A 24284-nucleotide genomic window follows, 5' to 3' on the forward strand; every position below is an offset into this window, starting at 1 on the left:
GAGAGAGAGAGGGAGAGTATGAGCAGGGGGAGGGGCAGAGGGAGGGAGAAAAGCAGACTCCCCGCTGAGCAGGGAGCCTGACCTGCGGCTTGATCCGAGGACCCTGGGATCATGACCTGAGCTGAAGGTTTTGCTTAATCAACTGAGCCACCCAGGTGCCCCTCAAGTTGTGGTTTTGATTTTGATTTCCTTAATGACTAATGATGTTGAGCATCTTTTTGTATGTTTATTGTCATTTCTGTATCTTCTTTGGAGGAATGTCTTATCAAATATTTTGTCCATTTTAATTTTTAATTTATGAAAGTTAATCTTTCTATTTAAAAAAATTTAATTCCAGCATAGTTAACATACAGCATTACATTAATTTTAGGTGTACAATATAGAGATTCAGTGCTTGCATACGTTACTCAGTGCTCATCAAGATAAGTGTACTCTTAATCTCCATCACCTATTTCACCCATCCCCCTGCCTATCCTCCCTCTGGTAACCATCTGATTGTTCTCTGTAGTTTGGAGTCTGTTTTTTGTTTGTCTTCCATTTCCCCCCCCTTTGTTCATTTGTTTTGTTTCTTAAATTCTGCATATGAGTGAAATCATATGGTATTTGTCTTTCTCTGACTTACTTCATTTAGCATTATACCCTCTAGGTCCATCCATGTTGTTGCAAATGGCAAGATCACATTTTTTTTTTTAATGGCTGAGTAATAATCCTTAGTGTATATATACCACATCTTTGTGAATCTTTGACAAAGCAGGAAAAAATATCCAGTGGAAAAAAGACAGTCTCTTCAATAAATGGTGCTGGGAAAATTGGACAGCTGTATACAGAAGAATAAAACTCAATCTTTTTCTTACACTGTACACAAAGATAAACTCAAAATGGCTGAAAGACCTCAGTGTGGAATAGGAATCCATCAAAATCCCAGAGGAGAACATAGGCAATAACCTCTTCGACATTGGCCACAGCAACTTCTTTCAAGTTTATTCTTTATCTGTTCATCTCTCCATGGGCACTTTGGTTGCTTCCATATTTTGGCTATTGTGAATAGTGCTGCAGTAAAAACAGGGTGCATATGTCTTTTGGAAGTAGTGTTTTTGTTTTCTTTGGGTAAATATGAAGGGTATATTTTCTTGCTCATATTTATTCTTTATAGAAAGAGGTAGGTTTCTTTATTTTATTGCAGATTTTTTTATTTCTTATTGCAGATTTTTATCAGTACTTAGATATCCAATTCAGAGAGTAGAGTTGTTTCACATATCAGAGTATTTCTTGAATATATTCTTTATGTCACACTTTGCCCCATTGGAAAAATGAAATAAGTATAGGTATGCTTATTCTCTGGAAACTTGCAAGATATTTAGGAAGATCAAGTATATGTACCACCTTGTACTGCTCTGTATTCTGTGGTTCTGTGTATATGTTCCTGCCTCCCTAACTAAATGTATGGTCCTTGAGAAGAACCACCTTTGTATTGACACTTGTATCAGGAGACCATTTAAAAGGGTATGATAATTGAATTCTTGTAGTTAACTCTTAAAGAACAGAATTTTTTCTTCGATTGTTAGTGGCTAGTGCCTCACATGACCGCGTGTTTGATCATTAGTGGCTAGTGCCTCACATGACCATGTGTTTGTTATGAATTTTTGAAAGTAGTTGAACAGGAAAAACAATATAATACTACAATGAAATATTCAAGTGAATGCCGTAACCAGTCAGTATTGTTGAATGTCAAAGGTAATGATGATCAGCGTGTGCTGGATTTCTTAGGAAAGTCTTCATGCAAGACAAGGTAATTAAGTGGACTCATGAAAGATAGGTAAGACCTGAGCAAGGTGAAAGAGTTGTTTCAAGTAGGTGTTATAGTTTGGAGGTGGTGAGTAGATCATATTGACTAGACTAGAAGGTTGGTATTGGCTTTTAGATAAAAGGGTGAACAGGGGTGCCTGAGTGGCTCAGTGGGTTAAAGCCTCTGCCTTCAGCTCAGGTCATGATCTCAGGGTCCTGGGATCGAGCCCTGCATTGGGCTCTCTGCTCAGCAGGGAGCCTGCTTCCCCCACTCTCTCTGCCTGCCTCTCTGCCTACTTGTGATTTCTGTCTGTCAAATAAATAAATAAAATGTTTAAAAAAAAAAAGGGTGAACAAATGAGTAGGAACACAGCAGTTCATAGGCCTTAAATGCTAATTTGAAAGATTTGCCCTAATTCCATTTGACCTTAGTGAATCGTTGGCATTCTTTGAGCTAGAAAGTTTTGGGACAAAGTTTTACTTTACAGATATTTACTTGGTGATAGTATATATCATGGGCTCGAGGGAGATTTGTATCAGGAGACCATTTAAAAGGGTATGATAATTGAATTCTTCTAGTCAACTCTTAACAGAATTTTTTCTTTGATCATTAGTGGCTAGAGCAGGGTTCAATTTTTGTTTTCATTGGATGCATAATATATGAACTAGGTCATCTGGGCCTGGATAGAGCTGTTAGCAGTGGGAAGTACCCTTATGAAAAATATTTTGGAGGAAGAACTGTGATGACTTGTTTTCTAAGAGTATAAAGGGTATGGATAAGGTTGAAGAGGACACTGAGGTCACAGCATGAAAGATTAAGGAATCCGTAGAAATAGGGAATTCAGCTAGGGGAAGAGAAGAGTGAGAATAGGAACAGTCATAAGCATGTTTGTAGACTTGCTGAGTTTGACGTTGAAATACATAGTCATTTTTCAAAGTGCTGGAACAGATAATCCTAAAGTTTGTATGGAATCAGAAAAGACCCTGAATCGCCAAGGAAATGTTGAAAAAGAAAAACAAAGCTGGAGGCATCACATAGCCTGATTTCAAGCTATATTACAAAGCTGTGATCATCAAGACAGCATGGTACTGGCACAAAAACAGATACATAGACCAGTGGAACAGAATAGAGAGCCCAGATATGGACCCTCAGCTCTACAGTCAAATAATCTTTGACAAAGCAGGAAAAAATATCCAGTGGAAAAAAGACAGTCTCTTCAATAAATGGTGCTGGGAAAATTGGACAGCTATATACAGAAGAATGAAACTCAATCATTCCCTTACACTGTACACAAAGATAAACTCAAAATGGCTTAAAGACCTCATTGTGGGACAGGAATCCATTAAAATCCTAGATAGGCAGTAACCTCTTCGACATTGACCACAGCAACTTCTTTCAAGACATGTTTCCAAAGGCAAGGGAAACAAAAGCGAAAATGAACTTTTGGGACTTCATTAAGATAAAAAGCTTCTGCACAGCTAAGGAAATAGTCAACAAAACAAAGAGGCAACCCACAGAATGGGAGAAGATATTTGCAAATGACACTACAGATGAAGGGCTGGTATCCATGATCTATAAAGAACTTCTCAAACTGAACACCCAATAAACAAATAAGTCAAAAAATGGGCAGAAGACATGAATAGACACTTCTCCAAAGAAGACATACAAGTGACTAACAGACATGAAAAAATGTTCATCATCATTAGCCATTAGGGAAATTCAAATCAAAACCACACTGAGATACCATCTTATACCAGTTAGAATGGCAAAAATTGACAAAGCAAGAAACAACAAATGTTGGAGAGGTTGTGGAGAAAGGGGAACCCTCTTACACTGTTGGAGGGAATACAAGTTGCTACAGCCACTTTGGAAAACAGTGTGGAGTTTCCTCAAAAAATTAAAAATGGAGCTATCCTATGACCCAGCAATTGCATTACTGGGTATTTACCCCAAAGATACAGATGTAGTGAAAAGAAGGGCTATATGTACTCCATTGTTCATAGCAGAAAAGTCCACAATAGCCAAACTGGAAAGAGCTGTGATGCTCTTCAAAAAACGAATGGATAAAGAAGATGTGGACCAGATACAATGGAATATTACTCAGCCATCAGGAAGTTTGAATACTCCACTTTGACATCAACATGGATGGGACTGGAGGAGATTATGTTAAGTGAAATAAGTCAAGCAGAGAAAGTCAATTATCATTCACTTACTTGTGGAACATAAAGCATAGCATGGGAGGACATTAGGAGAGGGAAGGGAAGAATGAAGGGGGAAAAATCAGAGGGGTAGACAAACCATGAGAGACTATGGACTCTGAGAAACAAACTGAGGGTTTTAGAGGGGAGAAGGGTGGAGGGATGGGTTAGCCTGGTGATGGGCATGTATTTCATGGAGCACTGGGTGTTACACGCAAACAATGAATCATGGAACATTACATCAAAAATTAATGATGTACTATATGGTGACTAACATGATAAAAAAACCTTAATTGAATTCATGTACTCAAGGAAATAACTTTATTTTGATAAAAAAATGACTTCTGAGAAATAAAGATATGTGCCTATAAATAAAAAAAAATACATAGTATGTAGGAAGAAAGGCTCAGATGAGAACTGAAGTCTGAGCTTATCAATTTGGATATTACTATGAAGATATTGTTTGAGCAGGAAAAATGACTGGACTGATAGAATTGTGTGCATGTACACACGCATATATACTCTTATATGCTGGAACCCAGTATGTGTGTTTGATTGTTGATATACTAGCTTGATGGTTGGTACTAGCAGAATGATGAGTACTGGTTCTTGGGGTGAGCAGAGGGGAAAAAAAAGCTAAAGAAGGAGACAGGAAAGGAACAGGTGGACGAACTTAACACAAATTTGCTAAGGAGACTTTGTAATTTGTCTTGTGTTTCAAGATAGTATTAGTAATGACTAGTAGTACTCCTGTATCATTACTAAGTGCTTACTGTGTACCAGACACTGCGATAGGCATGCTATCTCTATCTTCACATCAAAACTGTGGTATCAGTACTATTAGATCCCCTTTTACTGAGAAAGAAACAGATGTCTGAAGAAGTTAAAATTTGCCCAAGATGAATTGAGCTAATAAATAATTGGGATAATTGTGGATATAAACCTGACTTTTTTGACCTCAAGCCAAATACTCTTTCCATTATACCAAAGGCATGTATGTTTAATTTCTTCAAGGTCTTTATCCTTAGAGAAATAGTTCCCAATAAAAGTTTATTAATTAGCAGGCAGTGATTGGACAGTCATATTTCCTGTAAAAAAATCTGCACGTACTTTGGATGTGGCTGCTGCTTTTCTACATGGGTATTTATATTTATAATGTGGTAGGGAGATAAAGTTTTTTTGATTGCATATTGTGGATATTTATTTTATTTTTAAAAATTTTATTTATTCATTTGAGACAGAGAGCGAGCACGAAAGAACAGGGGGAGCAGAAGTGAAGGGAGAGAAGGGGGCCAGGAATACCAAGCAGACTCTGCCGTGAGCGCAGAGCCATGTGGGTGGGGCTCCATCTCATGACCCTGACACCAGGGGGGCTCCATCCAAGGACCCTGGGATCATGACCTGAGCCGAAGGCAGAGGCTTTAACCCACTGAGCCACCCAGGCGCCCCCCAAATTTTGTTTTTTTTGTTACGCTAATACAAACTTATTTTGGAAGTGTTTCTGATGCATGCCCCGGAACATTCATAAATTAGCAAGGAAATAATAAGGGCCTAATGGTTTCTTTTCTTTCAGGGGATATCATTTTCAATGCCCAATACCCAGAGCTGCCCCCCGATTTCATCTTTGGAGAAGATGCTGAATTCCTGCCAGACCCCTCGGCCCTGCATGTGAGTACCGCAGGCTCATTTCGGACGATCTTAATTTGTTGAAGAAAAGGAAAATCAGCTTTTGACAATTGTTTGACAGATAAATTTGCCAACATGTGGGGTTTTTTCCACCCCTTTTTTCTCTGTCCTCTGGAGTCAGTACAGCTCTTTATGTGCCAACATAGTTTAAAGAAAAGATTTTTTTTCATTACAGTTTTACTTTCAGACTATTTTGAATTAAAATCTCCTGCACATGGGTTAAAATATTTTTACTTCAGCTTGAAGAGACATGTTGAAGACATTGCTTTAATTTAATACTTCATGCCTGCGATCCCATTTTCTAATGTTTACTAACACTTCATCACAGAGCTTGTTAGGGGAGGGTTTCTTGGCTCTTCAAGAGGCCTTTTTTATATAGAAGTGAAAGTGGCAAATGTGGACTTGTATCCATATTATCTCAGTATTACTATCAGAAGGGAAAAGACCAGATTAAGTGTTCTTTATTAAGCAAGACCAAAAACTTTGTAGTTAAAGTAACATGTTTCTGGTGTTAAAGTGGGGAAAGGAGTGGTGGTACTTGTCAGAGCCCATGTGGTTCACATAAAAATTGTGCATTTCACATTGCTGGTGGAGAAAAACATGTGCTATTTTGTTTAAAAGGTCTGACCAGACAAAATGTCTCTTTCTTTTCCTTGTCAAGTACAATTTTGCTAAGATGCCTATACTGTAGTTCAAAACTATGTTCTCTGTGTTGTTTTTTGGACTTTTCTTTTGGTCTCAAAATTTTGTAATTAAAAATTGCGGTGATTGTGGTGATTTGTGAAATCTTGCCCCCCTCCCTTTTAAAAAGGGGAAGTGTTAAACAGGAAGTATCAACCCAAACCTAAAGAATGACCTTAAATTTTAGAACACAGCTGTAAAATGCAATTGGCAACAAACCCATCCCTGCAAAATTTCAAATAATTACACTCAAACTGTTAGTTGATTTTTAAAAATCTGTAGTTTAATCATGGTTCCTGTAGATGCTGTGTGTTACCTATTCACCCCCTATCGAAGCTGAGGGGCTTGCCTGGAGAAAATGAGGCGGAAGTATCTCTCCAGACCTCTTCTGTGCCAAAGCTGCCAGTGGAGGGTAGCATTAGCCAAATGCCAAAGGTGTGTCCTAGGCTAAGTGCTCCAGGAATTTAAGGAAGGTTGTCAGAAAGGGCTAGAGGTGAGACTGGGACTCATTCTTGAAGAATGGAGCCTAAGTGGGAAGTATGGCAGAGAGAATTTCAGGTAGGGGGTGTGACATAAACAAATGAAATGTGTAATATGTTACAGAAGAAGGTACGGGAAAGTTTGCTGAAGTGTAAGTTAACACAAGGGAGGGCTAGGAAAGGTTAGAGAGGGAAATTGGACTAAGATTGTGAAGAACATCGAATTCTAGGTTAAGAGCCCCAGAAAGAGGTGATAACTGGAGAATCATCTCACAGCAGTGTGGTCAGTGTCACGGCTTCAAGTAAGATGAGGACCAGAGTTGAGGACTGTTGCAGAAATCCAGGGGAGGGAGGAGGGAGGGGCTTTGAGCTAGGATGATACAAGAAGGGGAATACTGTGAAGGAAAGGATAAGAAATGGGTTTACAACTTCTGGTTTTTTTGTAATTGCCTTTAAAATTTGCAAGGCGCATCTTCAGTGGTGGTATTGTGAGAGCATGGAATTTCAAAGCCAAAAAGGACCTTGAGGTTCAGCTTATACCGCTTTTCTCTTTTAGTATTGAGAAAATTGGTGTAGAATGATATAATTGTGCCAGACTTGATAACTCCTCTCTTTTGGTATTTAGTCCCTCAGTGAAGTTTCTGCAGATGTTTTTGAGATTAGCTGAAGAGGAACAGCCGAAAAGAACGAAAGCATGTATCTAAGAGAAAGATTGCCAGTCTAGGGGAATACTTCTCTTCAGCTGCAGTCAATCTGAGCGCTCAGCCAAGCTACCCAGTGCTGCTCCATGGACCAGTGGTTTGGGCAAGCCTGGGAAAGCAACCCGGGTCCACCCTCCACCAGCCGGTGAGGTCCTCCCAGCCCTAGCAGTGCCCTTGGTGCTCACTGTCGTCTGGCTAAAACACTAGGACAGGATACACATCGTCAGACGCTTCTCTGAGCATAGCAGGCCTCGGAAGGACTTTTCACTCATCCGTTAACGGGCTATGGTTTAGTTCTTCAGTTCAGTTCAGCCTTTTTCCCTTCCTTCCTGAAATGCACAAAGCACAGTCACTAATAACCTGATTAGTCCACTCTGGTTCTGAATGAAGGAGGGAATCCGTATTTCTTCATCCATGGAGTAGAGAGCAGAATGTCAAGATTTTTTTCGGATTTTTCCCCTGAAGTGTACTAACTGCAGGAGGGAATGAATATATACCCTTAGATTCTGGGAGTGTAATCCATAGTCCAAAGTAGTTGCTATGGCAAATATGGAATTTCCTTGAATCTTCTGGGTTTTATCTTAAAAATTAATAAATATTATTTTGCATTTGATTCTATAACATACCCATGCTTTTAAAGAAAAAGTATATTAAATTACAAATATTTGAGAAAAGAAATATGTCCAAGTTTGAGAAATAAAATTTGTGAGACTATATGTGATCTTTTATTTATTCAGTTTATTTAAACCAGCTTGTTTCTATAGAAGGATTTCAAGTAACTTAAGTAAAGGATACATGTGAAGTTAATAAAAATATGTGAGGCGCTCTCATCCAGCAGATGAAACCACCTCTTTTTAAATTCAAGCTCTTCATTCACAGAGATGAGTTTCATTAAGAACTTTAAGATCCTCAGATGAATAGAAAACACAGGTGGAGATACCAGATCCAGATAAATGCGAGGTAGATACCAGAGACAGTATTTCATATATACCGGAGAATCATAAAATCATGGAGTTACAATTGTAGTTGTCCAGTGGTTCCCCTTCTGACTCTCCATCAGAATAATTTAGGAAGCCTGTTACAAATACAGATTCTTGGGCACCTTGGTGGCTCACTCCGTTAAGCATCTGCCATCAGCTCAGGTCATGATCTCTGGGCCCTGAGATTGAGGCCCGCATCAGGCGCTCTGCTCAGCAGGGCGTCTGCTTCTCCCTCTCCCCCCCCCTCTCTCTCTGTCTCAAATAAATAAATAAAATCTTAAAAAAAAAATCAGATTCTTGGATCCCACTGGAATCTGAATTAGACCCATTTGGGAGCTGAAGAGTCATTAAATTCTCTGGGCCATTTCTGTGTATTGTCTGCGAACTGCTTTTGAGAATCACTAATTGGACCCATCTTTTATAGTAACATCTCTGACAGAAGGCCCACTTGGCTTTGCTTGACATTATTTCCAGTGAGGTATCATTTTCCATTTTGGGGACGGCTCCATTTTTTTTTTTTTTTTAAAGTTAAAAGCTTTATTGAGGCATAGTTTATACGCCATATAATCCACCCATTTTAAAGTATATAATTCAGTGGTTTTTAGTATATTCACAGAGTTGTGCAATCATCACCACAGTTAAATTTAAATGTTTTAAATTGATGTATAATTGACATTTTAGCATTATGTTACTTTCAAGTGCACAACATAATGATTTGGTATTTGTATATATTGTGAGGAACTCCTGGAGTGTTTTCCAAAATGGCTATCCAGTTTTACATCCCCGCCAGCATATAAGTGTTCCAGTTTCTCCACACCCTTACCAACACTTGTTATTATCTTTTTGATTATAGCCTATGAAGTGGTATCTCTTTGTGGTTTTTAGTTTGTACTTCCGTGATTAGATTTGCATCTTCGCATGTGCTTATTGGCCATTTTTATATATTTCTTGGAGAAATGTCTATTCAAAGCCTTTGCTCTTTCTTAAATTGGGTTATTTGTTGTTGAGCTATAAGAGGTTTTTTTTTTTTGAGCTTTTATTGTTGAGCTATAAGAGTTCTTTGTATATTGTATCTCTGTATATGCCAGAATTTTCTTTCGTTTTGTGGATTGTCTTTTCAGTTCTTGGTAGTATTGTTTGAATGATGAAAGTTTAAGTCTAACTTACCTATCTTTTATTTTGTTGCATATGCTTTTGATTTCATATCTAAGAAATCATTGCTTCATCCAAGGTTATGAAGTCTTACTATTATCTTTCTTTAAAAACTTCTATAATTTTTGCTCTTACTTTTAGGTATTTGGTCTATTTTTGGTTAATTTTTGTATATGGTGTGAGGTAGGAGCCCTGCTTCGTTTTTTTGTTTTTTTTTTGTTTTTTTTTTTAAGATTTATTTATTTTAGAAAGCGGGGAGAAAGAGAATACATGGAGGGGCAGAGGGAGAGGGAGAAAGAGAGAAGCAGACTCCATGCCGTCCTCAGAGCATGATGCAGGGCTTGATCCTATGACCCATGAGATCATTACCTGAACTGAAACAAGAATTGGGCATTTAACTGACTGAGCCACCCAGATGCCCCCCACTTCATTGTTTTATAAGTGGAGATCCAGATGTCTAAACATAATTTATTAGAAAGACTCTGTTTTCCTTATTGAGTTGTCTTGGCATTTTTGTTGGAACTCAGTTGACTATAAATGTTAGGGTGTATTTTTGGACTGTCAATTCTATTACTTTGATCTGTCTTTTCACCTTATACCAACACCACACTGTATTGATTGCTGTTACTTTGTAATAAGTTTTGAGATTGGGAAGTGTGAGTTTTCCAACTTTGTTCTTTTCCAAGATTGCTTTGACTATTGTGGGTCCCTTGCATTCCCTAGGATCAGCTTGTCAATTTCTGCCAAGAATCCAGCTAGAATTTTTTTTAAATTTTTTTATTTATTCATTTGTCAGAGACAAAGAAAGAGAGAGAGAGAGAGAGAGTGGGCATACAAGCAGTCAGAGAGGCAGGCAGAGGCAGAGAGAGAAGCAGGCTCCCTGCCGAGCAAGGAGCCCGATGCGGGACTCAATCCCAGGATCCCGGGATCATGACCCGAGCTGAAGGCAGGGGCCCAACCCACTGAGCCACCCAGGCGTCCCCCAGCTAGAATTTTGATAGGAATTGCATTCAATCTGTAGCTTCAGCTAGAGATTTGCTGTTCACCATTTTCATTCACTTCTGCCTGGAATTCTCTTCCCCCATTTATCTAAATGGCTTGTTCTCCTCTCTTCAAATGTCATTATATCAGAGAGGCCTTTCCTGGTGTCCCTATACAAAATAGTGGTAACGTCCTCCGCATTACTCTCTCTTTCTCTCTCTCTCTCTTTTTTTTCATGCTTTGTTTTCTTCATTACACTTACCACTATTTGATAAATTTTTCCTTGCTTATTTGGTATCTCTCTGCCAGGGTGACCAATGGCCCTGGTTTGCCTGAGGCTGATGGGTTTTCTGGAATGTAGTACCTTTAGTGTTGAAACTGGATAGTCCCAGGTAAATTGAGATGGAAGGTTATCCTTGTTTCTTTACTGGAATGGAAGCCTCATGAGAGAATGAATTTGTTTTCTTCACTCCCTACATCCTTTTAACTAGAAGAGTGCCTGGTGTGTCGAGCTGCATAATACATGTTTGTTAGATAAGTAGGTTTCCTTTAAGGTCGTGTATTTCTTAGGGGACTTGCTGGTTTCCAAGACTAGAAAATCCATTTTAGATGAAAATTTCAAAATAGAAGAAGAGATTCAGTTTTAGAGAAACTGGGAGATAAAAATCAGTTAACAGAATCTCCGAAGCAGTGATTTTTCAGCCTTGGTTTTGCAATGCCCTGTGGTGTGTTTGTACCTCAAAGGGCATTGTGAAATTCTTTTCCCCAGAAGTAATAGTGATAATTCACTTTAATTTAAAATAAAATTGCATAAAGGAGGAAGGGTGGTTCATAAGTTTAAATGAGAAGGACATGTTGCAATTATAGCAGAATTGGAAACCACTGATATCTGACTTCCTAATTTGAAGAAGGTGAGGGCCATTTGGGGTTTGGGACAAGCATCCTCAGGGTGGGAGTCTAATGCTATCAGTTCCTTCACTGATTCTTTTCTGCTCATATGGAACGTAAGTGGAGAAGGACACATCGTGTTGACACCTTGTCACTTCTCCTGCCCTGCTCTTCACTGTACTGCCTCCAGAAGGACATCATTTGAATGTGTCCTTGCAAAACAGTGCCCGTCCCTGGTATACATGAAATACATGCGAAGGATGCACTTTGTTGAGATGGACTGCATGCTCCGCTGCTGGAAAATGCTGGCCAGGTGTGTGGTGCTCCTGTTCTTAGACACTTCCCTGTGCCCTGGCCTACAGTACATTTTAAAGCAGAATTCTCTGTCATTTTTAAAATACTGATTTAATGCCTCCGTTGAGACTTTTAGAAAACTCATCTTCAGCCCTGAGGCTGAACATAATGCTCAGGACAGAGACACTCATGGAATCGCAGCCCGAGGTGACACGTGTGGGGACAGCAGTAGAGGCACGTGGTGCTGTGGGGCCATGTGGGGGTGCGCTTTACCAGCTCCCTGAAGAGCAGGTGTCGTAGAGAGCATAGTAGAAGCATAGTATTTGATTGTGTATAAATCATCTGCATTTTTATGTAACTTATAGACAAAATGACATCTCTACAGGAGAGTGTGCAGATCACAAGTGTGTTACGTGGAGAACTTCCAAAATGTAAACACAGCATGTACCCAGCTCTTAGATCAGGAACAGAGCATTTCCAGGTTCTAGAAGCCCCACTCAGTGACCCTTCCCATCATGCGGACTCCCTGGCCCAGGGTAAACACTGTGCTGACTTACATCACCGTGGTTAATTTCGCCTCCTTTTGAGCTTTCTACAGACGGAGTCAAACAGCCTGTACTTGGGTGTCTGACTTCTTTTGTGCAATATTTATTTACAACTTTCACCCCTGTGGTTCGTTGTTGTTAGCTCATGCCATCGCGCCAGCAGAGCACGGGTTATTTGTCTGTTCTAGTACTGATCGGCATTTGGATTCCTTTCAGGTGTTTGCTGTTGTGAGCAGTGCTGCCATGAACATTCTTGTGTTCATTCTTGTGTCTCAGTGAATCTGTGTGTGCATTTCTGAGGGGCTTATGCTGGAGGGCGGACTTGCTGGGCCACGTGGTATAGAGGACTAAGGAGACGCATATGCATATTCATACATAATTTTGAAGATGTGTGGTATAAACTGGGCTTTAAAGCACAGCTGGAGAAAAACAGAACCTCTTGAAAGTACAAACCAGGTACACTTAAAATGGAACTTGACCAGTTTATCAGTTCGAGTCTAGTTAGGAGGCAAAAACTGTACCAGTAACTTGAATAGGGAAAATCGGCTATAGAGTTATGAACTGCTTTTTAAAAAATTTTTATTTATTCATTTGACACACAGAGAGAGATAATGAGAGAAAGAGAGCACAAGCAGGGAGAGCTGCAGGGAGGCAGAGGGAGAAGCAGGCTTCCACTGAGCAGGGAGCCCAATGCTGGGGCTCAATCCCAGGACCCTAATTATGGCCTGAGTCAAAGGCAGACGCTTAACGACTGAGCCACCCAGAAGGGCCATGAACTACTTAAAGGAACAGAAGAGAACTCTAAGGAATGCAAGCATAGCAGCTGTAGAGAGCAGCTACTCTGTGGCTTAGAGGAAAAAACCCAGGAGGGAATAAACTCAGAAGGCCCCAGGCTGAGACTCCACCCTCCCTGTTGGCGTGGGTGTGGCTGCAGCCCCCTGGGTGTTGGAGACCTGCATTTGGGGGTGCTGCAGGCCAGAACGGGTGTGGCCTACTGGGTGCTGGTGGGCCAGTGGGTCTGGGTGCCAGCCAGCAGGCTGGAGGGGGAGCACTGCTGGGTGTCCTGCCTGCTGCGCGGGCAGCCGCATAGTAGGAGCAGTTATGCCAAGTCCATTAGAAGCGGGATAGGAAGCTGCTCCGTCTGTTAGGCCTTGTACTACCCTCCCTCCCCCACCAGTCACTTTCTGTGGACAAGCTAGACATTGTACCAGCTGGCATAGGGGAAGTGCTTGCAGGGTCCAGTCCCGGGTTCATGAACAGGACAGAGAAAAGTAGATTTGGAAGATGAGCAGCAATCAATGAGTAACTAGCACAACTACCTAAGGCCAGGCTTATCTTCCAGTTTATTGTTTTCAGTGCTGTCTAATCTATTATATCTGTCTAACGAATTCTTAATTTTAGGTCCTATGTTGTTTAGTTCCACAGTTCTTTGGTGGATCTATCTTTTCATCTGCAGTTTTCTCCATTTATTGCACATGCTGATACTTAGTTTCAAGTCCTAGTCAGCCAGCTCTAATACCTGGAGTATACTAGGGTCTGTTTGTTTTGCCTGCTTTTTTTGTTGGTTATCAATCCTGTGGTTCTGTATCTGGCGTTTCTTGTAGTTTTGAGTGAATGTCAGGGATTCCTGTTAAAAAAAAAAACAAAAAACTGTAAAGGCTTCAGATGATGCAGTTGTCTTATAGAGAGAGGGTTCATTGTCCCCTCTCGTAGGCAGAGTGTATTGATGGATCATCTTAATGTAGATGTGGGGGCTTTGCTGGGTTGAGGCCACCTTGTGCCTTCAGTAAGGGTCATCTACCTGTGGTTCACTACGATTTTGGAGACAGAGTTCTTCAGGGCTTTTTTCTGAAGGTCTGGAGTGGCCAGTGTAAGTGCCTTGGCCTATAAAATATTCTAAAGAATTCCACATCATTTATCAAATATTCAAACACCCAAACAATGTGGATCATTGCCCTAATAGATCCGAAATCCTGAATTTTATATTGTAAGACTGCTGATAGCTCTGCTCTGCTTTTCACGGGTACTTGCTTAATTTTAGCTTCTTGCCCAAGGGCTGCCCCAGAATTCATCAGATTGTTTTGAGAATAACTGGCTACATATTTGAGGTCTCTCAAGACTTTGCCAAAAGTTCTAATGATTTTTCTGAGTCCAGCAGCAGCTTTGTGAGTATGCAGAGCCTGGATTCTCAGCCTCCCTCCTGTGCCTGGAATTTGTAAATGTCTCCAGGGTAAAAGCAAAAGTCAGTTGTCTTATATTTTTGAGAACATACAATTTTACCCTTTACTTTCATAGCAAAAACATAAAAAATTTTAGTGGACCATAAAATACCGCTTGCTTTGGGGCACCTGGGGTGGCTCAGTTGATTAAGCATCTGCCTTTGATTCAAGTCACGTGATGATCCCAGCATCCTGGGATTGAGTCCTGCATCAGGCTCCCTGCTCAGCAGGGAATCTGCTACCTTTTTTTTTTTTTTTAAAGATTTTATTTATTTATTTGATACAGAGAGAGAGAGCAGGAACACAAGCAGGGGGAGTTGGAGAGGGAGAAGCAGGTTCCCCATTGAGCAGGGAGCCAGTTATAGGGCTGGATCCCAGGACCCTAGGATCCTGAGCTGAGCCTACAGCAGACGCTTAATGACTGAGCCACCCAGGCACCCCAGGAAGTCTGCTTCTATCTCTGCCTCTCTCTTTCTCTCTCTCTCTCCCTCTTGCAAAAATAAATAAATAAAATCTTTAAAAAGAATACTACTTGCTTTGTTGGCAAGAATACAGAATTAATAGAATTATTAATAAAAATGTTTGATTTTCATAAAAATATTCAGTAGCATTATAAAATGTTTGAAAACAATGTACTTCTTCCTTTTTTATGAAAATGAACCATGAGAGACTATGGTTCCCAGGAAACAAACTGAGGGTTTCAGAGGGGAGGGGTAACAGGGTGATGGGTATTAAGGAGGACATATGCTGTGATAAGCACTGGGTATGACACTTAACTAATGAATCATTGAACACTACATCAAGAACTAATGATGTACTATACAGTGGCTAACTGGACATAATAATAATAATAATAATGAAAAGAAAACCTAGATTTTTAAGTTGCAGTAGACTTTTCTACAGTAGAAATAAGGGTAAACATTATCTAGAGGTGGGATCTCTAGTTCTCTTGAGTTGAATGCAACTTGGTTTCGAAGGATGCGTCAATGTATGATCCAAGTGAACATGAGAAAGTTAGAAATTTTGATGCAAAATTGGTTTATGTGCTGATGAATTAAAAACTCTATTTGTATTTCTGCCATTATCTGTTTTTACTTATCAGCTGTGGAACCATTTTAGGAGGTAGGAAGAATGTCAATGTCATTCTTTGAAAAATGAACTTCCTAGGGGAGACAGTGGGAGGCCCTGGTTCAAAGACGATGATTTATGAATTCATCTATTTTTCCAAAGGTGTTGCTATTATAACCAGTTGTAGATTAAGGAGAGGAGTATTAATATACACACGTGTGTATACAGACATATAATTTTGAAGGCATGTGTTATAAACAAGGCTTTAAAAGCACAGTTGTAGAAAAACAACATCTTGAAAGTACAAACAAGGGACATTTAAAATGTTCACTCTCATAAGACAGATGAAAAAAAAAGGCAAACCAAGTTATTTTTTGAAATCCAATGGCAAATATAACATTTAGCAGATGTTACCAGTTTTGATTTATTCGATTGAATTTGTAAAAATGCTTTTGGGAAAATGAGGTACAGAGTCGCATGGGAAGCATTTCAGCTCAAGAATTTGCTTACCCAGAGGAGTTAATGACCCACTTTTGGATTGTTCTTTGTCTCTGGTTGGTTGTCTCTCTTGGTCATCCTCCCTTTATCACCTCCTATCCTTTCCTGCAATCTCCTCAAAGAGTTGGGTTTAAAAAGTTATGATACTGTATTTTTATTACTAGTCACATAAAATATAGACAAGTGCCAAGGAAACAATTCTATAGTCGCACACAGTTTAGAGATGAGTACGGTCACCATGTTAATGTATCTACTCCCTGTGTTCTGTGTCTGGGTCATATACACACATGTCCTCTACAGTGGTCACTGTTTGTTTTTACTTTATGTGTAAAGTCACAAGCATGTCTCCCATGACATTACAGAGTGATGGGAAGCAGCTTTTAAGATTGGCTTCTGTACTTTGGACCTGTCTCTGATGGTTAATACTTCCCCGGGCAAATAAAAGATGAATCTCAAACCAGTCCTTTTTCTTCAGTTTTGTTTCTCATTTAAAAAAAAAAAAAAAAAGATAGGCCATGAGTGCCATTTAAGGCTGTGAACTACATGAAATGGTGATAATTTGTGAATTCTTAATAACTGATAGTTGCTTATGGTTAATAACTTACTAAAAACAGTCTTAATTCATCATTGTAAGTCTGATGTCTGTGAACAGAGATTCTACCCACATCTGTTTTTAAGAAAATAAGGGTGACATGAAATTTTAGTAAAACATCAGACTTGTTTTTGGATAGCGTACCTACAGCGTTAAGTAGGAGATTAAGAACACTACCTTTCAAGAGGACCTTGGTTTATTTGGTGAAACAGGACTTAAATGTAAAAAAGAGAAATACTGTAGCAAATGGCAGTGGGGTGTCATGGCACCTTCTAGTACCCTGGAGTCACTGCTGTTTTGTGTAGGAATGGTTCATTCCCATGTTTGTCTTCTCCTAGAGCACCTTGAAGCAGAGATCATACCTTACTCATTTTTAATTTCCCCAGCACTTATTTATGGTATAGGTACTTAGTAAGCACACATGAACGTTCTTCTTCTTCTTCTTTTTTTAAAAGATTTTATTTATTTATTTGACAGAGAGAGATCACAAGTAGACAGAGAGGCAGGCAGAGAGAGAGGGGGAAGCAGACTCCCCGCTGGGCAGAGAGCCCGACGTGGGGCTCAATCCCAGGACCGTGGGACCATGACCTGAGCTGAATGAAGGCAGAGGCTTTAACCCACTGAGCCACCCAGGCGCCCTTCTTCTTCTTTTTTTAAATGGAGGAATATGCTAAGTACCACAATAATGTCAGAAGTTCTAATGAGGAAGTCATTATTGAGTCTGTAGTGATCTGAGGCTTCATGGAGGAGGGAGGTTTTAGCTGGGTCTTCAAACAGGGACAGGATTTAGATGAAAGAGGGAGGGGCGCCTGGGTGGCTCAGTGGGTTAAAGCCTCTGCCTTTGGCTCAGGTCATGATCCCAGGGTCCTGGGATCGAGCCCCAAATCGGGCTCTCTGCTCAGCGGGGACCCTGCTTCCCCCTCTCTCTCTGCCTGCCTCTCTGCCTACCTGTGATCTCTGTCTGTCAAATAAATAAATAAAATCTTAAAAAAAAAAAAAGAAGATGAAAGAGGGGATGGCACTGTAGGTAGGGGACAGAGCTGGCAGAGAAGCATCACAAGCCGAGAATAGGCACATGGGAGGCACTGAGCGAACCGGTTTTGTTGGAGGAGAGTTTGCACAGGCAAATATTAGAAAATGCAATTATAGAAGGAGATTGAGGTGAAATTGATAAGGGGTTTGCAATACAAAGCTAAAGATTATTCATTACCTGTTTGGGCTCTGATTTTAAGAAACTGTTGCAGACTTAGGTTTGGTTTTGTTTCTTCTTCTTCTTCTTCTTCTTCTTCTTCTTCTTCTTCTTCTTCTTCTTCTTCTTCTTTTTAATATGGTTTAAGAAGACATTGAAGCTTTTGTAAGGTGTTCATGATCGGAAGATAATATTTTCCCCCCTGTGGTACTGAGGATTACAGGAATTTTTGGTATGTTTACTTTTTAGCCAGAAGTACACTTTTGGAAAGAGTTAAGAACTTCATGTGCATTAGTTTTTCAGAGGAGTCCAATTTTTACTATATATTTTTAAAGAAAAATGTTCAGTTAATTGTTGACTGTATTCCTTCAAAATGGGAAGTGTACATTCTCCACTTGTTTCAAAGCTGGTCTTACAACTAGTTTAGTACTTTGTGTGCTTTTGGTATACAGGGCCTGACGAGTGAATAAGCTGTAATAAACTTTTAGTTTTAGAATTTTTAGGTTTGGATTTACAGAATTATTGCAAAGATAGTACAGAGTGTTCCTGTATACCCTGCATTCGGTTTCCCCTGTTGTTAACATCTTACTTGACTGTGATTCGTATGTGAACATTAGTGAACCAGTATTGAAAATTATTAACTAAAGCCCATCCTTCATTCTGGTTCCCTTAGTTTTTTTTTTTTTTTTTTTTCTAATGTTCTTTTTCTGTCAGGTTCCCATTCAAGATACCATGTTAGATTTAACCCTCACGTCTGCTTAGGCTCCTCGTAGGTTGTGGCAGTTTCTCAGACTTTTCCTTGATTTTGATGACCTTGACAGTTTGGGAGAGTGCTGGTCAGCTCTGTTGATTACTGGGTGGATTATGCTGGCCAGGATACTTAGTAACTATGCATATATTTAATTGATAAAACGGTTAATATTAGTACCCGTTTCACAAGGCTCTTGAAGGAGTAAAGAAAGTAACATTTGAATGGAAAAATGGAAATAAAACTGGAGGTGTGGAAACCAAAATGACCACGGGCAACATATAATCATAACTCCAGAGGGCTTAGCGAACACTGACCTTTTTCAAAGAAGTCCTCTAATTTTCTGGTATAATTTGAAGCAGTTTATTCTGATTTTTGCATTTACATTTAAACTCCTATAAATGTGAGGTTTTGTATTTATTGAAAGTCTTTAGGCTTGGGATCATTTTGCTGTATTTGGGTTATCTATGGTGATGGGAACATTAAAAAAGAAAAAGAGCCTTATAAATTTGAATGTGGTTCTAATGTATGCTTTCTCCAACATTTTCAAAAAGCTAAAAAAAAAAAAACCCTCTTAGCCATTTAAAAACATTTTTCAGAGAAATTATCTGCATCCGGCTGAGAATTTTAAGCCAAACTGCAGCCCCCACACAAGCTTTGGAGAGCCAAGATATTTAAACCTGCAAAGTGCCAGCTCAACCCTTACGCTGGTCTGATGTAATCATTTAACCACAGAATGGTTTGTACCCTTGAACTGACAATGACTCAGTAGACCTTGTATACATTTTAAAAATGTTTTTAAATTGTTGGGATTGTAAAAATACCATAGAAGCACAATATTATTATAAGTAAAACATTCAACACATTTAATGCAGTTTCTTGACTGTATTTTAGGAACGTTTATGAAGAAGCCATATTGAAAAGTTAAAAATATGGATTATTATTGATTTTTTAAAAGAAAGGCAGATAATTACTTATCAGAGATCATCACTCATTTTAAATCAAAAGGGTCCTTTAGGAGATTTGAAAAAATTAATTGGTAAGAATAGTGATTAGTGTAACAATTGTGTATTATTTTTGTGTTTAAAGGTACATTTTAAAAGGATTTATTTTACTGATTTGGAATTTTTGGAAATTGACATGAACTTTAGCTCGGTTGGCCCCTGGAGGAATTATTTTAAAAATGCAGAGTCTGTCCCAAGGAAGTTTGAGTTTAATTTAAAAACTAATTTATTGGGGTGCCTGGGTGGCTCAGTGGGTTAAGGCCTCTGCCTTCAGCTCAGGTCATGATCCCGGGGTCCTGGGTCCTGGGATCTAGCCCCGATTCGGGCTCTCTGCTCGGCAGGGAGCCTGCTTCCTCCTCTCTCTTTACCTGCCTCTCTGCCTACTTGTGATCTCTGTCTGTCAAATAAATAAAAAATAAAATCTTAAAAAAAAACAACAACCCCCCCCAAATCCCTTAATTTATTATGTTAAAAGTGTAAGCTAATCATTTGTTTTACTCTCAACCCCTTCCTAAGTACTACTCCTGAGCCCAAATTCACTAACTCCACTCATATTAAATTACAAGTATGTTAAAGTCAGGAAAAGATGAAATAACTATTTCAAACATTTGAGTTTCTATGTTTATGTTGATACATGAATAAACTGAATAGAAATAATTTTGAGATATTAGTTACAGATTTATGTTGTAATGTAGGTTTTCTAACTCAAAGTGAATAAATCATGGCACCCTTTATATAAATTTTTATAGAGTTTATTTTTTATTTTTCAGAGAGAGAGAGAGCACAAAAAAGGGGGAGCAGCAGGAAGAGGGAGAAGCAGGCTCCCCACTGAGCAAGGAGCCCAATGTGGGACTTAATCCTTAGGATCATGACCTGAGCCAAGGGCAGATGCTTAACTGACTGAGCACCCCTGGCATCTCTACCCTTAATATTTTTTGAATGAGAAAATCTGTAATGGTAATTTTCAAACTTTTAAGACTAAAAATAAACAGTTGAAATACTATGCATTAACCTAATGACTTTAACTTCCTGAAGAGAGCCTAGAAACTATTTCTTACTTTTTGTACTTTTTTAGACCTTTTTATTTATAGTCATTAAGTTGTAATCTGAACTTTTGTGCTAGTTTACAGCATGTCCTGTGAGAATTTTTGTTTTCTAAGAAAATAATGAAGATGTTTATAAAATTTAAGGTAAAGGATTGATGAAAATTTTGGAAGTTGAGAAACACTTTTAGCTAGATAAAAAGTTAAGATTAGTTGAAGATACAGCTTTTTTTTCAACTTTCAGCATCATTTTTATGACTATAAATTTATAACTATCCATTTTTAGAAATCAAAGCACAATTCTTAGATACAGTTTTTAGTAATCACAGCAAAACAATTTTCTCTATAACTATAGAATTGCTTCATTTTAAAATACTTTGTGTTATGAAGAATTTCAAATATACACAAAAGCAGACAGTTTTACATAATGAGTCCTCATGGGTCTATCACCTAGCTTTAAGAATTATTAACTCCCAGGCAGTCTTCACTTACCTTCTACCATATTATTATTATCATTATTTTTAAATATTTATTTGAGAGAGAACGTGCATGTGCATAAGTGGGGGGAGGAGCAGAGGGAGAGGGAGAAGCAGACTCCCCACTGAGCATGGAGCTTGAGGGACTGGTGGCTTGATGCGAAGCTTGATCCCAGGACCCTGATATCATGACCTGAGTCAAAGTCGGATGCTTAACTGAGCCACCCAGGTGCCCCTACCATCTATTTTGAAGCAAATCCCATACATTATGTAATTTCATCTGTAAATACTTTGGTATTTACTCAAAAAGATAAGGGATCTTGTATTTATTATTATTATCATTATTTTAACACACAGTGTTTTATTAGTTTCAGGTGCACAGTGTAGTGATTCAACACTTATGTGTGACACCTCTGTGCTCCTCAATGTGTCCTCCTTAATCCCCATCACCTATTTAACCCACCTCCTCTGGTCCCCATCGGTTTTTGGTTAGACTCTATAATTAAGAGTCTGTTTCTTGATTTGTCTCTTTTCTGCCTTTACTTGTTTGTTGTTTCGTAAGTTACACATACGAGTGAAATCATATGGTACTGGTCTTTCTCTAACTTATTTTGCTTAGCATACCATAGTCTAGCTCCATCCATGTCATTGCAAATGGCAAAATTTCATTCTTTTTTATGGTTGAATAATATTCCATTACATATATATATATACACACACACACACACATTTATATACACATATATATGTTATAATACACACACACACACATCCATGTCTTTATTCATTCATCAATTGGTGGACACTTGGGCTGCTTCCATAATTTGGCTCTTGTAATAATGCTGCTATAGACAGTGGTGCAACTATCTCTCTGAATTAGTGTTTCTGTATCCTTTGGGTAAATACCTAGCAGTGTGATTGCTGAATCATAGGATAGTTCTGTTTTTAACTTTTTTTTTTTTTTAAGATTTTATTTATTTATTTGACACAGAGAGAGAGAGATCACTAAGTAGGCAGAGGGGCAGGCAGAGAGAGAGAGGGCATGGGAAGCAGGCTCCCTGCTGAGCAGAGAGCCTGATGCGGTGCTCGATCCCAGGACCCTGGGATCATGACCTGAGCCGAAGGCAGAGGCTTAACCCATTGAGCCACCCAGGTGCCCCTGTTTTTAACTTTTTGAGGAACCTCTGTACTGTTTTCTGCAGTGGCTGCATCGGTTTGCATTCCCACCGACGGTGCGCGAGTGTTCCTTTTTCTTCACATCCCTGCCAACACCTGTTGTTTCTTGTGTTGTTGATTTTTAGCCATTCTGACAGATGTGAGGTGATAAAGAATCTTTTATTTTTTTATTTTTTTAAGATTTTATTTATTTATTTGACAGACAGAGATCACAAGTAGGTAGAGAGGCAGGCAGAGAGAGAGAGAGGAAAGCAGGCTCCCTGCTGAGCAGAGAGCCCAATGCGGGGCTCAATCCCAGGACCCTGAGATCATGACCTGAGCCGAAGGCAGCGGCTTAACCCACTGAGCCACCCAGGCGCTCCGATAAGGAATCTTTTAAAAGACATCACCAAAATACTATTATCTTGCCTAAAAAAATTACTGGTAATTCTCTAGAATTATCCAGTAACCCGTCAGTGTTCGAATTTCAAATTTTCTGAACCAAAACCTGTATATTGTGATTAATTTTAATGTCTTTTAAGTTTCTTTTAGGTGGTAAGCTTTCTGCATCTTCCTTTTTTCTCCATCAGCAGTTCATGGTGGAAGAAGCAGGGTCATTTGTTTTATGAAATTACCACAGATTGGATTTTGTTTATTATACGCCTATGGCGTAGTTTAACCTGCTCCTTTGTTCCTCTGAATTTCCTGTAAATGATTGGTAGATACATGTCTCCGATTTCATGTACCTTTAACCACCTGGTCATAGTCACAAACAAAAATTACTCCCAGCCCTAAAACAGAAGAGGTTCTTAATTTTATAACAGCCATCTAGGGACTGTGTGCTTTATTTCATACTTGAGCTATAGAAGCATCTTTAGTTTTTATTTAGATAATTGTGTATAGTGTATGACTAAAGAGTAAGATCTACAATGACACGGGTTATATAGCCAAATGAGACAAAGGTATTTATAGTAATTTGAAAGGAACTATCAAAAACAACAGAAAGATTTTAAAGGGACATTATCCTAGAGTTATTTAAGGAAGATACCCTACTTAACTTAAAAAACCCCTAATGATACCACTCTTAAAAAAAGGCAGCAGTGTAATATATTTTCACTATAACGACCTTGATTGAACAGGAAAGGTGAATTGTATTTAATGTGCCTTAGATTTAAAGAGTAACAACCACAGCTTGAGAGTCAACAGTTTGGCACTTCAAGGACTGAAGAATTATGTGTCATAGTTGTAAAATATGCTGTCATGGTTGGTCTGCAATCCCTGTTAATAATTCATGTAATATGTGCACATTAAATGTAGGAGCCATATTTTCAAAATTATGGAAATTCTGCTTTATCAAGAATAACTGGAAAGTAAGGGATACTGATTGATCAGATATTACGACTCTAAAAATTTACTGGATAAGCCATATATGAATCACCAGTTCTTTTAAAATAATTGAATTTTGAGGGGCTTCTGGGTGGCTCAGTTAAGCGTCTGCCTTTGGCTCAGGCCGTGATCTCAGGGTCCTAGGATCGAGCCCCACATCAGGCTCCCTGCTCAGTGGAGAACCTGCTTCTCCCTCTCCCTCTGCCTTCAGCTTCCCCTGCTTGTGCTCTCTCTGTCAAATAAATAAAATCTTCTTAAAAAGTTTGAATTTTGATAAAATACCCTTTACACTAAAAGTGGAACCTGATTTGATTTTTCTTTGATGAGTCAGAAGATTTTAATCAACTGTTTATCCCCTCAGAATTATTATCATTCACCTTGATTTTCATTATGTTGGAGCTGCATAGTAAAGCTGGTTAATGCAGATTTCCAAAGTCATGTTAATTACCAGAGAGTTATTACTGGATTAAGGAAGTCTGAGCGGGCTTTGTGACTGTGCTGTTCACAAAGTGTCAAATAAAGAGGCGTATAGGAC

General features: G+C 39.0%; 1 protein-coding gene across 4 annotated transcripts in view; it reads left to right on the forward strand.

The window, feature by feature from the left end:
• The window catches only part of BABAM2 (BRISC and BRCA1 A complex member 2), a 399606-nt gene that overhangs the window by 78402 nt on the left and 296920 nt on the right, over positions 1–24284 (forward strand). For all 4 annotated transcript variants that reach the window (XM_047746396.1, XM_047746400.1, XM_047746398.1 and 1 more), the window contains exon 4: positions 5558–5652. In XM_047746396.1, the coding sequence (XP_047602352.1) occupies positions 5558–5652 (95 nt within the window). The remainder of the gene's footprint in view (positions 1–5557; positions 5653–24284) is intronic.

The sequence above is a fragment of the Lutra lutra genome, chromosome 9 (genome assembly GCF_902655055.1).
Source record: "Lutra lutra chromosome 9, mLutLut1.2, whole genome shotgun sequence".
NCBI classification, from domain to species: Eukaryota; Metazoa; Chordata; class Mammalia; order Carnivora; family Mustelidae; genus Lutra; species Lutra lutra.